The following is a 15111-nucleotide window of genomic DNA, read 5'->3' as shown; positions in this document are numbered from 1 at the left end:
TGCCAGTTTCATTTATTTGTGGTTTGGTTTTTTGTTTTTTTTCTGAACCCACATGAGTTGCTGTCAGTTTTTCATTCACTCTGTTCCTTTCCCTGGGAGAGGTGCCAGGTACTACCTCCCAGGGGTGTCTCATTACTCACCAACCTTCTTTGAACTTTAAGAGGCTGGAGATCTTTTTTTTTTTTTTTTTAACGGAAGTCGTATTTTTTTATTAAAGATTTTATGTATTTATTTGACAGGGAGAAGCAAGTGGGAGAGGGAGAAGCAGATTTCCCGCCGAACGGGGAGCCAGGGGCTTGATTCCAGGACCCTGGGATGATGATCTGAGCCAAAGGCAGACACTTAATGACTGAGCCACCCATAGGCTGGAGATCTTTTAAGCAAGGAGGGAGAGAATGTCTGCCTGCCTGCCTGCCTGCCTGCCTACCCAGCACTCAAAAGAGCAGGCTGAGCAAACCAACACTCTCATGCCTTGGACCTTCTCCAAATTCACTCCAAGATTCCATCTGAGTAGACTCTAGATTCCATCAGCACATCACCCTATAGGAATGAGAAGCTACAAGTCAAGCAAGAAGTAAATCAGGGTTCCAATTTGAGATTAGAACAAGATTCACACTTTCTAGTCAAATCCAGATTTTCATACCACACCAAAAAGACTTTATGGGGCTATTATAGAGAAACAGGATAAGGACCCCGGACTAGGGGTGAGGAGACCTGGGTTCTCCCTCTGGTGCTTTGCTGTCATACACATGGTCAGCAAGCTTAGACTCTGAAGGTATCGGTTTCTTCACTTATCTATAAAAGGGTGGGTTGGACTAGATGATCTCCAAAAGTCATTCGAGTGCCAAAAATCCCAGTCCAAGATCCTAACTCCGAAGGAAATGCTACCATGTGGTATTCAAATCCTCCTACACTGAGTATTCTGTAAACTAGTGTCACTACCACCCCAGGTCCTGCAACACTACCACATTACAGGGACCTAGATTTCAGACAGGCTGGGAGAGATAGTGCATGGAAGGAAACAGATCAGCTTAACTGAGGGAGCTCGACACTGAGAAGAGCTGATGGCCTTGCCCAAATTCTCAGGAGACTGACATGCTTCCGAACGCCCACTTCATGTGTACTGAGAATGCTGCCAAACAGAGGCTACTGCTCTCTTCCCACCCCACCCTTTCCACCCTACACTATACCCTGTCCCCCATCACCCCTTCCAGGATGATGCTCCTGGAAACCAAGGTCAGATCAGAAGGTTGTTGGGTAAGTGTGAGTGTCTCCATGACAGGAGCATCTCCCTGGTTCCTCAGAGTCTTGTCCTCCAGGGCCTCTGTTCCCCACACCCCAGTGCCAGAGACACACTGGCCAAATTCCTTTGAAAATGTTCTTTCTCCATGCTCCAAGCTGTCACTCCTATTCACCAGTTACCCAGGCTCACACGAGGGTGTGGAGATGGCTTTGGGAAGGGTCTCTTATAGGGGCTCATGTACCATAAATGAGACTGGAGGGGCTGATTTCCTGGGCACTGTCTGACCTCTTTGGTTAGCAAGGGTGTAGCCCATCTCCTATGGGGCCTGGGCTGCCAGTTTGGGGCCACCCCCCTTTCCTCTGAATCCTTCAGTCCTTGCCATCCCCTCTGTAAAAACCCAGGTTGCAAGGAAGTGATCTTTGTCTCCCAGTGCAAATATTCTAGTAGCCTTCTCTCCAGATATCCACTCCATGGCAAAAGTAGGGCTTCAGATGTATGCAGAGGATGAAGTTGGTGATTTGTGTTTATGAGGAACCTACTTTATGAATGGCAAGAATTACAGGTTCTTCATACATTAATCATTCCTAGCCGATGGGGTCATCACTATTATAACCCCTGTTTTATAACTTTGGTCCTACAAGGTGCAAAGAGAGTAGGTCCAAGGTCACATGGTTGTGAAGAGGTAGAGGGACATTCAAACTCAGTTCTGTCTGTTCCCAAAGCTAAAACTCTATCGTCAAGTTGCTGTACCTGTGGGTCAAACGTTTATTGAGATCCTACTATATGCAAAACCCTGGGGGCATGATGAATATGCAGATGAATGAGGAAGGGGTAGCTCATGCCTTCCAGGAATGCAATTTATTTTTCTTTTCTTTTGTTTTCTTTATTTATTTGACAGAGATCACAAGTAGGAGGAGAGGCAGGCAGGGGTGGTGGGAAGCAGGATCCCCACTGAGCAGAGAGCCCGATGTGGGGCTCGATGCGAGGACCCTGGGATCATGACTTGAGCTGAAGGCAGAGGCTTTAACCCACTGAGCCACCCAGGAGCCCCTAGGGATTCAATTTCTAACTGTGAAGTGGTGAGAACATGAAAAATTCTATTCCAAAGCAGACTGACATAAGTGCTATCTCTAAGGTACAAGCAGTGTCCATGGGAACTGGATGAAACGGAGAGATCCATTCACACTGTGTATGTGAGAGGAGTGGGGGAGGGGATGGGAGAGGGAAAAAGGGAAGAGGGGAGGGGGAAAGGGAAGAGGGAAGGAGAAGAGAAGGGAAGGAAAGAGGGAAAGAGAGAGAAAAAATATAAGGTGGATACTGGGAAGAATGTTTCTAGAAGACAGGCCTTCTGTTGTGCCCTAGTGGACCTTGCACAGGCTGGGGAGAAACGGGCACTTTCCACTTGCACTCGGGATCACATCAGCAATCAGGGCTGCCCATGCAGAAGTGTGGAGAGAAGCAAGGCTGACAGGTGGGTCAGCACCAAGCGTAGGGGAGCCTTGATGCCAGGGAAGGGTCTGGCTTGCTTCTGGGAGCAGTGGGGAGCTGCTGAAAGCTTCTGATAGAGCATAGGCAAGAAGAGATGACCGAAGTTTGCAGTGAGAACTGGCCGTGGGAAGGCAGAGATGAGGTCTTTGTGGTTCCTCCCTTTGGCCACCGCCTGCTTCTAGGCTGGGCACTCAGCGGGAGACATAAAGAGGTCGATTGCTTCCAGCAGTGGGAGCTCCCTATCTTAGCGGAAGCTGAGCATAAGACCCTAAGGTCCTGTGGGAGAGACTCAGGAGAGAGTGGCCTGATTTGGGGTTGGGGGGGTGACCACAGGAAACTCAGAGAGTTCTGAGGTAGGAGGAGATGGTGGATGGGCAGAGGGAATGGGAAAAGAAACACATTCTGGAACATGGTGAAGAAGTCTTTTCAACTCAGCCAAAGCAAAATAATGGCCTACATCCCTTACAAATTCAAGCTCATTTCTGACTTCGAAAATCTTTTTTAAGGAAGTGCAGATGAATTTTTCTCCTAAGTGCAATAAAAACTCCATGAAGTTAAGAACCTGATTGCCCGAGTGTTCAATCCACTGGATTCTTTGATTGAATTTTAAGAAAACAAGGTAAATGACCACAGACAATATCAGGATGTCAATCACGAAAACACCTACTATGGATACCACAAGCAGAATCAGCAATGCGAGCAGATGACTCAGCCTGGGACCCATTTGAAGGGTGTGGGGGAAGCAACCCCACCTAGAAGTTTGCTCCACCCTATTCATGTTTTCAGAGGCCTTCAGTTCTGAAGAACTTCTGGTGTCCTCCTCCATAAAATAGAAAAGGGAAAATCACACATATGTTACAATTTAACTACATCCTCTGATTGCGAAATTCTTAACTTCATTAGAACTGATTGCGTGTGTGCATGTGCCTTTCTTTTTACCTACTTTAAGGAGTCCTTATCCAGCAGCCTACCATTGTAAAAACATTTGGGGGGGGCAGGGGTCTTGAAAATGTTTATATTTTGAAGAGTTCCCTATTGACAAGGAGAGGATGTAACATTTGAAGGCAGCAGAGTGAAAGTGGGAAGAGTCAGGCTGAGGAGGCCACCTGCGTGGCTGTGAGACTCTAAGCAATTTTCTTAGTCCCTCTGGGCCTGTTTCCTCACCTGTAAGATGGGGAGGAAGAGAAGAGTAGTACCACTTAGGGTTGCCTTGAGGGTGAAATGAATCAATACACAGACGGATAGCATTCAGAAGGGGACTGGTGAGGCTCTGAAAGTGTCGATATATTATCACATTCAACTTCACAACGGTCTGGTGGACCCGGGGTCCTGGGATTGAGCCCCACAACAGGCTCTCTGCTCAGTGGGAAGCTTGCTTCTCCCTCCCCCACTCCGTCTACTTGTGAGCGCGCGCTCTCGTGCTCGCTCGCGCGCTCGCGCGCTCTCTCTCTCTCTCTCTCTCTCTCTCTCTCGCTATGTCTCTCTCTGTCAAATAAATAAATAAAATACAAAAGGAATAAATACAACTTACCTTTTTGATAACCAGTGGTACAAAACTCCAAAGAAATAAAACAGTGTACAGTGAAAAATGAATTGCCCTCCTTCCCTCCACTGCTCCCACCCAGCCTCCCTCCCCAGAGCCAACAGCTGTTACCAATTTCTTGTATGTCCTCCCAGAGTAAGCATTAGACTGAGCTTACTGCTTAACACACACTGATTTACCAGAGTCACATAATTCCCTGAGCGCCTCGCAGACGCCAGGGACTTGATGCTGGGCTACTGCTGCCTTCAGAGGGCTCACTGGCTTGAGTCTAGAAGTTATTTGTGGAAGATCCTGCTATACTGACTGCTTACTGACCGCTGTCTCCAGCGTTTTTCCCTCTAGCCATCTCCTTTCCCAGTAGAACCAACATCCTGAGCACAGGAAAGGCCACATGAAGGGAACACTCTTCTCCAACTTGGTTTACACAGACTTCAGTGAGCGAGGAGGCCTGCAGTGTTAGGAGCCAACCAGAGGATGCTCCAGGGTGCTGGGCAAACATGACACCTCTCTGGTCAGTTTCCTCCTCTGCGGAACTCCTGACCTTTCCAGCTCTCTAATCATTTTTCCCCAAAGGGCTCTTAAGAAGGGTCATTTTCTGTGAAGCCTCACTGCTGCTGGTCTCCGTTTCCAGCCTCAAATTAGGAGGCACTCCACAGGTGGCTGAGACTGGCCAAGAGGGCTCTAAGGACTTTTCCCTACTTTCCCATCATTGTTCTTCAGATAATTTTAAATAGCCTTTCCCCCCAACCCCTGCTTCTGCCAATTTATAACCAGGTCAGCCACAGCAGAGCTTTCTAGACAATGTAATTATAAAATATGCTCATGACCTTTGATGTGTAATTACATAAATGCAGAAGTTATGGGTGTTGGCAACTTAAGAAAAATGGTTCTGATCATAACACATGAAACCCTGTTCTCTCTTTCCAAACATGAAGTATCTGGCCAAGGGAGATGAAGAATTAAGTAGGGAAGTCACCATTTTGGAAGCAACTCTTATTATTCCCATTTTATAGAGGATCCAGAGAGGCTGAGCCACTGGCCTAAAGTGACACAGCAGGCCAGTGGCAGAAGCAGGACCCTAGTCTGGCCCCAAAGCCTGGTTCTTTCCAGTGTGTCAGGTACCCTACAGAAAGGCTGGGGACTATGTTCTGGATTTCGAGAATCTCATTTTCTGGTTAGCTGAATATTCTTTTTTTAAAATTTTTTTTATTTTTTTTAAGATTTTTATTTATTTATTTGACAGAGAGAGATCACAAGCAGGCAGAGAGGCCAGCAGAGAGAGAGGAAGGGAAACAGGCTCCCTGCGGGGCTCAATCCCAGGACCCCGGGATCATGACCTGAGCCGAAGGCAGAGTCTTAAACCACTGAGCCACCCAGGTGCCCCTAGCTGAATATTCTTGATAGCTGGATTGTCAGGTCCAATTAAGGTTAGGAAAGAAGAGGGGAAAGCAGAGAGGGAGGTTCTCCAAGCCTAGGATTCTTTTCCCCATCAAAGTTCTACTTAAAGTACATGAGCCTCTCCTTTTCAGTGGTTGTAAGCTCCTCCTGGGCACAGTCTCCCTTCATGACTAGGGTAGGGGGAGTCACATGTTCATTCTAATCCTTGCTTCTTTTTTATAGGTGGGTATGTGCTGTGGTTTTAAGTTTGCATTTTCCATGTGACTAATGCAGTTCAACATCTTATGGGTGTTTAATAACTGTTAGTGCCTTTCTTTACTCTCTTATCTTTCTGCATCTTTGCACCCTTATCCCCTTTCCTAGGACCTAGCAAAGTGCAATCCCGAAAGCTGTCAGAGTCCTGGGGTCCCAGACATCTCTATGTTGGCAGTTCTCTGTTTGGGGGAGTCAGCAGCCTTACACTGTCTTCTGCCTACTTCCCAGCCTCATCTTTCATCTTTCTATCTCCTTCCACATGACTCTCCAGACAGACTGGCAGGGTCAGATCCTCTCCAAGTATCTGAGCATTTGCTCCCCCCACCACACTTTACCTGCTGTCAATCAAGGCTCAGGTCATATGTCACTTCCTCCAGGAAGCCCTGCCTGATGCTTCCTCCCTCCCCTCCACCAACAAGTTTGGGTTCTAGCCCCTTGTTTGTGGCTAAGCAACATCCTGTACTTCCCCTCCTAGCACTTATCATATTGTGTTGCAATTGCCTACTTGCTGGTCTGTTTCTCTTGCCCTGCCTCATCTCTTGCCCTTCCTCATACACTTTGTGTATCCCATGTGCCCTGAGCATCGGTATTTACAGAATGATATCTATTGAATGGCCTGGCACAGATCCCTTTAAAAGAACAAAAATCTAACCTTCTGTGCCAGCTATACTAGAATCAATGATTTCAAGCCATCACCCTCCGTCTTCCACTTCCACCTATTTAACAAGCCATCAAGAAAATGAACACTTATTGAAGATATACTATATGCCAAGCACCAAGACAGGCCCTTTACATGTAAAACCATTTTCACAATTAGAAGGCTTAAATCTCCTTGTCTAGACAGCACTTCGAAACTCAAAGCCTCTGATGTCCAGTCAGGCAGTGAACAAGCAAGGGGAAAGGAGTGATACCACAACTCTTTCCATCTTGATAGTGGCAAGAAGATGTTAGTAGAGGAGGACCCCACGTAGCACCAGGCTCTGAGTCCCTGTATTTTCAGAGCCTGGCATGGAGCAGGAGCACAGACAAGATTTGTTGAGCAAATTAATGAATAGTTAAAGAGAGAACACAGAAAGAAATGGACTGGAAGCTGAAGAGACCCACATTTTTTTCCCGATCTGACCTAATACATTTCCCCCACTTCCTTCAGTGTTGATAAGCAAAACTGGACACTGAAGTATTTTTGTCTTGGGCAGCTGTCCACACTGCCGGCCAAGACTGATCCTCACGATTTCTGCTCAGACTCCATTGACTAAAAATGGCTACACCTAGTCACAAGGGAAGCTGAGAAATTTCTAGTTGTGAACCCAGGAGGAAAAAAAAAAAAAAGTCTGTGGTGAACAGCCAGCAGTCTCTGCCGCAAGATACAAGGATCATCCTGCCTCTGCCAGTGTCCCTGTGTGGCCATGAGCTACCACAGGATCACTGGAGGCTCACTCTGGAAAGGCCCTTGGGGAGCATCTAATTCAGCTCCCTGATTTTACAGATGGGAGACTAAGGCCTAAAAACAGAAGGAATCCCTTCACTGTCACAGTTGTTTGGTGCTAGGACCACACTGTTTTTGCTTAAGCGTTCAGTGCTTTAGCCACAAAGTGGGTCTTTAAATGTTTAAAGAAGGGTGCCTGGGTGGCTCAGTGGGTTAGGCCTCTGCCTACAGCTCAGGTCATGATCTCAGGGTCCTGGGATTGAGCCCCATATCGGGCTCTCTGCTCAGCAGGGAACCTGCTTCCTCCTCTCTCTCTGCCTCCTCATGACCTGTCTGTCAAATAAATAAATAAATAAAATCTTTTAAAAATAAATAAATAAATGTTTAAAGAGAACCTTCTCATCACCTTCCTGAAAGTGCTGTGAAGTTCATATTTCCGTGATGAAGAAGAAAGCGTTAAAAGCAATACAAATAAGGATGTTGGTGATGTAATGATTATTACAATGGTATGAAATGATTCTTTCTTCAGTTACTCAGAAGGTTATTCTGTGTCCTGTGGTGCCTAAGCGACTTCTTTATTAGGAACTTCAGCTATTCCCCACATAATACTGCAAAATCCTTTAACAGAACAAGTGTATGAGGGGTGAAATTCTATCAACTTTGACAAAAGACTGAGTACTAATTGTGTAAAATTGTGCACTTAATTCACCTACTTTGAACTTTAGTTCTTTCATCATCAAACTGAAAATTATAATACCTACCTCTCAGGTTTGTTATGGGGATTAAAGAAGAAATGTAAACCACTTGCTACGGTATTTGGCACCTAGTTGGGACACAATAGAAGCTAAGTTTCTGTTGTCACATAATTGCAATTCTTTCATGTAATGATATAATCACTCTCAAAAGGAGCATTTTCAACATTTAATCAACAAATACGATCTTTTCTTAGTAGCTGCAATTGCTGAACGAGGTGCCTAGTATCCACAGAGAAAAAGAAAAGCATCTGTTCCCAAGGAACACTGAGCGGAAAGCATAAAGTAACAGCACTATGTGACAAGCTAACGGGACAGAATGGGCGGTGGGGTTGGAGGCCCCGGCTTAAAAGTCTGTTTAGGTGAGTGATGGAGGACTTCCTTGAGGTTATGTGCTTCATGGGGAAGGAGTAGGAGTTGGTCAGGTAGAAGGCAAACAGGTGGGGAAGGACACAGAAGTGTAAGGAAGGAAGCACGTTTTCTATAATGAAGGAGCTATTTTCGGTACTGCTGGAACAGTAAGTATGTATGTATGTATGTATGTATGTATAAATAAGCTTTAGCAAAGGAGGAGGGACAGGTGATTGTGACGTCAGGTGGGTTTTCGAGATTGATTTATCTTGCCAGAGATGGGGAGCCACTGAAGGATTTTGGGCAGGGCGATAGAGCAAAAGGTTGGTAAATGGGAAGAAATGGGAGAATGAGGCTGCTGGGATTCCTGAGAGCGGAAGAGAGCCCTGACTGGCTAAAGGCCACGCCCACCCCCACCCCCGTCATTCAGTCATTCAAATAGTTACTGAGGACCTGCAAGGTACCAGGCAGAATTCCAGGAGCTGGAAGTCACTCAGTGAGCAGGACTGGAAAGGTCTCTGTTCGAATGGCAGAAACTGATAGTAGATACACAAGTGAGCAAGCAAGGAAGTATCAGATTAGTGCTTCTTGGAAAATTAAACCAGGTGATAAAAGAGTCCCTGAGGCACTGTTCCTCCTCCCCGCCCCCGTCCACGTGAATATTCACCGAGCCTTCTCTAGATCTAACTTTGGTTTCCCAAAGAGGCTTTGCTCCTGGGGGGCGGGGGGGGGGCGCGGAATCTCTAGGGTAAATAATTAACTCAGCTCTCTGGGTGCTTCCAGTAAGCCTTGCCTGCGTGGGGATAGTCACACCTAAGTCTTCTCCAGGGCCTGGTCAGTTTGTAATCCTTGCTTCGAGACCCCCGATTCTGCAACACCTCCTATATCTATATATCTATATATCTATATATCTATATATCTATATATCTATATATCTATATATCTATATATCTATATCTTTTAGAAGGGAAACATTTGATAGCGTGGTCGAAATCATCTACTCCTCTCTGAAAGGTGCAAACTTTGAAAACACAACCGCCGCTTCTGCCAGGAGCGCCTCCATTCCCCGCCCGAGCCTCGGGGCGGGGGTGGGAGGGAGCTGGTTGGGGAATCCTCGGGGCGGAGGTCCCTAGGGCGGGATCTGGACCACTAGGGCTCTAAGCGTATCAGAGCTCCTCAGCGCCAAAGGTTTGCGAGCCAAGAACAAAAAACCAAACGTTGTAATATGTAGCGAAGAGATTAGGGACAGAGAAAGAGGATTTCCCAGTGTGCATCCATGGTCTTCCCCGAGTTTGACACATTTACTCACCAGGAAGGTTTTTTTTTTTTCCAAAAAGTTTTTTTTGTTTGTTTGTTTTTTGTTTTGTTTGAATTACGAAAAGTTTCAGAGACACAGGAAAGTTCTCTCTCTAGTTTTAGGGAAATCTAGTGAAAGCCCCAGGAGGGCCTTTCTGATTTTTGCCCAGCTTCTCTGGACTGTTTGATAGTCATAGTTCACCCTCTGGGGACTTTAGCAGTCAGTGATGACTAAATTAGGGCCCCTGCTCTGAGAAGTTTTTAATTCTGGTTGGGAGGAGAAAACGCTAAGGAAAATCATCTTCTCCTTCTTGTTCTTCTTCTTCTCCTTCTCCTTCTTCTAGCAGTTTACAGGTCAGGTGTTTTTACATTCCTAATGCCGTTAAAATGATAAACTCAAAGCCCAAAGGAAATTTAGAGATTACCTGGGGGTTGCAGGGGAGAGGCAAATACCTGACATATACCCACCACTTTCTATGGTCCTGCCCATGGTAGACATTGCTAATCGATCACTCATTCATTATTATCATTTATTGGCCATCCTCCAAGTTCCACACCTTATGTCAGGAATACAGCAAGAAACCATACAGACTTGTTTGCTACCCTTATGGACCTCCAAGGGGGAGAGAGACATTAAACAAATAATTACATGCATGGAAAGTGTTTTAAAAAGGCAGAGTGTGAGGGCAGACAAGGGCATCACATATCTGGAGGTAACCTGGGGGTGGAGTAGGGTCAGGAAAGGCCTCCCTGAGGAAGTGATGTATAAGCTGAGGTCTAGAGGGTAAGGAAACTGAGTCTCTCCGAGGGTGGAAAAAGAAGCATTACATGCTGTTTATGGAAGGCGACATGGGTCACCGCATGCTCCATGGCTAAATGAGAGGGTATGGATACTAAATGGGGGGATAGTTGTCTGGAGAGAACCAGAGGTTGGTTTAGCCAGGCCTTGGAAGAAGAACCGGAGAGGGCTGGAAGGTCAGATTGAGCAAAGGTCTGATTTATTGTTTATCCACTCCCTTCCTAGTGTAGTATGCCCTCAGGGGCTAGTAAAAAAAAAAAAGTCTTTATAAATTATTGGCTATCTACTAAGAAGTGGCAATTCTCCTGACTTCTCCCATGTTTCTTGTAAAATAAGTATAATTTTTCCAGTTTTACAGATTAAAAAAAAAAAGGGGGGGAGGGAAGCCTGGAAAGACTACAGACACTTGATGAAGTTGGCCATCAAGTAGGCAACAGAGCTAGGATTTGAGCAGCTGCACTTTCCACAACTCTTCACTGTCCTAAAATTTCCAGACTGGGGGTTGCTCTAAAAGCAATCAAATAAAACTTGGAAAGGGACAGAGAGCTTTAATTTCAAAATATTACCGGGGGAAAGGGTGGGCAGAGATGCCCCAGGCGACTGAACGTCAAGCCGCAGGGGAGCGTGTGGAAGAAAGCGAGGGGTGGCAGAGGGAGAGTGGGGAGGAGAGGGGGAGTCCGAAGGCTTGAGAAGTGCGTCCATGACTGCTCTGCGGGGAGTTGCCCTGCTCTAACCACTACCCGGCCGGGTTAATCATTTCCTGACCTTCCTTCCCCCTTTCTCCCTGCCCGCAGGATTGCCACATCAGCCTCCCCCTTCCCCCTGCTCGCCTCCTGGCCCTCCAGCTCCCTCGCCGGGTTTTACAAGAAGCCCCAACTTTGAGGCAATATTGGTAATAGCCCCTGACGTCCTCAAGGCGGTTCCCCAGAGAGATCGAAGGCTAGCTGGGGCGGGGTGGGGGGCGGTTATGCCTCCCCAAGCGGTCCCTTAAGGGTTGCACTGTCCCCTTTTCAATAAAGAGGTCAAAGAGCCTGGGATCCAGTCCCCGCACGGATTAACCAATTACAAACTCAGTTTCCCTCAGGCCAAAAAGAGTACGGCAACAGCAGCTGGCAGTGTGGTGCAAGGTTTAAATGAGATATTGTGTGTAAAGTGCTTGGCTAGAAGACAATAGTGGGTTTTTAACACATGTTGAATCCCTTCCCTTTTTATCACCTGGTAATTCGGACTTCGCGCTCAGCAAACCTCCGCTCATAAATATCTCACTTGAACCTCCACTGGTGAGTGAGGTCTGAAAAGTCCAACCACGTGCTCCACGTACCTCGGTGAGTCATAGTGAAAAGATTTGATCCCAGATTCATGGGCGCCCCCGAGGGCCCACCCACATAGTACCCAGGTGGCTGGCTGAAGGCCGCCTTTTTAGGACCTATAAGTGGGTCAGTATCGCACCTGGCGCAGGGAGCCTAACACTAAATCGGGACTGCTCTCGGACCGAGGAAGCCCGCTGGGCCACCGGGAGCCGGTACTTAACCTCTCTGAGCTTATGTTTCGTGTGTAAAATGGGACCTTTAGTGCCTGTTTGCCCGAGTGATTTTATTTTCTTTTTCACACTTTCATGAGTGGCTAGATTTTCTACCACAGTGTCGTCAGACCACAACACACGCAGGATCAGTCTTCTCTGAGAGCGCTCCTTCCGCCACGGTAAATGCAGCGGACCTGCCCCGCGTGCCGGGGCTTGGCGCCCCACCCTTACCGGTGGGGTAGAGGGGGTGGAGGGAGAAGCCGCGGTCGCCCCGCGCGGCGGAGTTGGGGAGTCATTCGGTAACGCAGCCTGAATCTCTGGGCCACCCGCCCGCAAGCTCCGGGACCCCACCCGGCGGGAGTGGGCGGGGACGGGGCCTGTCTGGGGGCGGGGCCTGTCTGGGGGCGGGGCGGGGCCGGCCTGGGAAGACGGAAGCCCTCCGCCTGGGGGTGGCGGTAGAACCCGGATCCCAGAATTCCACGTTCTTCGGAGCGGGGCTTCTGGAGACGGCGGGTGGGAAAACCCGGCGCCCGGAAGCCTTTGCTTTCTTTGACGCAAGGGCTCGGGACGCAGCCGCCGTCGGCTGAGCGCCCGGCGAGGAGCGACCCCAGACGGAGCCTTCGGAGCCCCTCCGCCCACAAGTCTCCAGGTCCCCGAGCCTCGGTCTTCCTCGCCGCCCTACTCGTGGCCATGGAGTGTCCGCACCTCAGCTCCAGCGTCTGCATCGCTCCGGACTCAGCCAAGTTCCCCAACGGCTCCCCGTCGTCCTGGTGTTGCAGCGGTGAGTGCGGCCCCGGGGCGGCCCTGCCGCGCACCCGAGGCCCCGGCCTCGCCGGGCCTGCCGTCTAGGGGCCGCGGGCGGGCGGCGCGCGGACCGGGGAAGGGGTGAGGGCGAGCCGGGCCCGGAGGCTGGAGAGGGGTACGCGGTGAGGCGGGCTCGGGCGGGCGCGGCGGGTGGAGCGGCGGCGGCTCCTTTGTTTCCCGCGGCCCGACGGCCCGGCCGGCTGTGGAGAGGCCCGAGAGGGGCGGGAGCCAGCGAGGGCCACGAGCGCGTGGGGGCAGCGGCGGGCGGGGATCCTGGCAGGCAGCCTGCCCCCCCGCCCCGCCCTGCTGGGGGTCTGTGCTCAGCCCGAGTGCGGGGCTATGGGGGCGGGTATCCGGCCCCCACGATGCGGCCGCACGTGTGGCGGGGCCCGGCTTGAGTCCCTCCTCAGACTGAGGAGAAAAGCGCCGCTCTCCCGGCGCAGCTTTGTCTCGGCTGCGGGGCGCGCTGAGCCCCTTCGCCGCTTCCTCGGGCCCGCTTCCTTTCGTTTCCCTTCGCTTCCCGGCAGGCTCGGGCAACTCGATCCACGCCAGGTGGGAGCCCTCAGCCCCGAGAGGCGCTCGGAATTCGGAACTTGGGCGGCGGAGGTCGGAGTCTTTCATCAGCCAGGGAGGGTGAAGTTTGAAAACAGGCTGCAGGCTAAAAAGCTCTGGAGGCTGAGCCAGCAGCTGGTTTGGAGGGACGGCTCGAGTTCCCGTTCAGATGTTTTGGGTTGTCTGAAATTGGGTTAGGATTCCCAGGTTCATGTGCTGTAGAACAACTATTAGGTTTATGTAATGCTTTTGCGTTACTTCAGCATCTTAACTCCTTTGGCTGGGCTCTTTGGAAGCCCTAATGCCCTCTTATTGTCTGCTCTAGCGACTTAGGATCGCACCAGCCACACAGCTTTGATTACTTCCTGGTAGGGCCCTGGTGCCGCCGCTAGAGTCTTTGTTTATTAGCTTTGAGATGATCAATGGTAGCTTGAGGTGTAGTGTAAAATTTGAATTGTGCATTTCAAAAACCTTAAGTTCATTTGAAGAAATAAAGGAGAAGAGCGATGGTACCGATTTAGGTGTGTGACATTTTTCGTTGCGGTTTGGAGCTGGGGAGGTAGTTTGGAGAATGCCTTAACACTTTTGACAGGTTACTTCTTAAATGGTGATTATGTCCTTGGAGAGAAACATCGGCAGCGCCACGAAGAAACAAGTATTCTACGGTTAGAAATAGGAATAACTGCAGTTTTTTTGGAGCTCTCAAAGGTTTGATGCTTTGCTTGGCTTTGTGAAGTCAGATTATCTTTTTCTGCGTGAAGCCTTTAAAGATTAACTGGTTAATTGGTTTTACAGTGCAGTATTGCAATTTTTTTAAGAAGGTGCAGAAACCTGTATAAATTAGCTCTCACCTAAGAATTTATCTTCCACAGTGAACGTTGAGTATGGAAAAACAAATAAGGTGTATCAAATTGCTTTTCAAATTGATTGGGGGTGTCTTAGCTATAATTGTAGCTATAGCTATGGTGCTAAAACTGTAACTTTTAATTTTTTTTCCCCAAGAGATTTAAAAAAACAAATGACTGAAGTAAACACTAGGAAGAGCATATCTCATGAGGAATGATGCTCTTGCTTATCTGTATACTTCAGGGATACTAAGGGGACAGCGCACTACTGGCTTTAGGTAAACTCACATCAGATTTAAAGATGGCCTCACTGGACACAAGCATCTAAAAAAGGAAGAGAGTTTATGCAAGTGGCAGATATCCTGTTGTGAGTCAATCTTGCCTTTGTCAGTCAGGGAGTCCACTTGACTTGTGGAAAAGAGTGCAGAAAACTGAGTATCTCTTGAGGAACTTAAAGTAAAATGGAACATAACTAAGAGACTTTTGCTGATAGCAACAGCAAACTAGTATTTCCAACGGTGAGATTCAGGTCATTTCTCTCCCAGGAGAAGGATGGCGTCTTTGCATCTTACAACAAAGTTTTTTTCTGACATTGGTGTACAAGGGTGGTTAGTCATGTGGTTGGATTTGTAGAACCAATAAAGCTCGTTTAACAACTTTATGTGGCTTTTTTTCTTCTGTCCATATTTTGTGAATTGAACCCATTTCATGTGGGCTCCCATTTTACCCTCTTGGCATCCATTCTTGATATAATCTCATATTGAGCTTGATCTTGTTCTTGCCTGCCTGTTTCAGTGATTAAATGATTAGTAAATTTGTGAGCTCTTAACTAATTCA

The 15111-nt window shown here is 48.3% G+C and overlaps 1 protein-coding gene across 3 annotated transcripts in view; it reads left to right on the top strand.

Moving 5' to 3' along the window:
• The first annotated feature begins 12499 nt into the window (after window positions 1-12499).
• USP3 (ubiquitin specific peptidase 3) overlaps window positions 12500-15111 on the top strand; it is a 103441-nt gene continuing 100829 nt past the window's right edge. The window contains exon 1 of one of the 3 annotated variants that reach the window (XM_032864766.1): window positions 12500-12854. In XM_032864766.1, coding sequence (XP_032720657.1) covers window positions 12764-12854 — 91 coding nt within the window. In that variant the 5' untranslated portion in view covers window positions 12500-12763. The remainder of the gene's footprint in view (window positions 12855-15111) is intronic. The other 2 variants (XM_032864767.1, XM_032864768.1) reach the window with 2 other exon arrangements.

Source organism: Lontra canadensis, unplaced genomic scaffold, assembly GCF_010015895.1.
Source record: "Lontra canadensis isolate GAN:19392208 unplaced genomic scaffold, GSC_riverotter_1.0 scaffold28, whole genome shotgun sequence".
Taxonomy (NCBI): Eukaryota; Metazoa; Chordata; class Mammalia; order Carnivora; family Mustelidae; genus Lontra; species Lontra canadensis.
The sequence above is the reverse complement of the archived record's forward strand: the minus strand, read 5'-3'. Positions and strand labels throughout refer to the sequence as shown.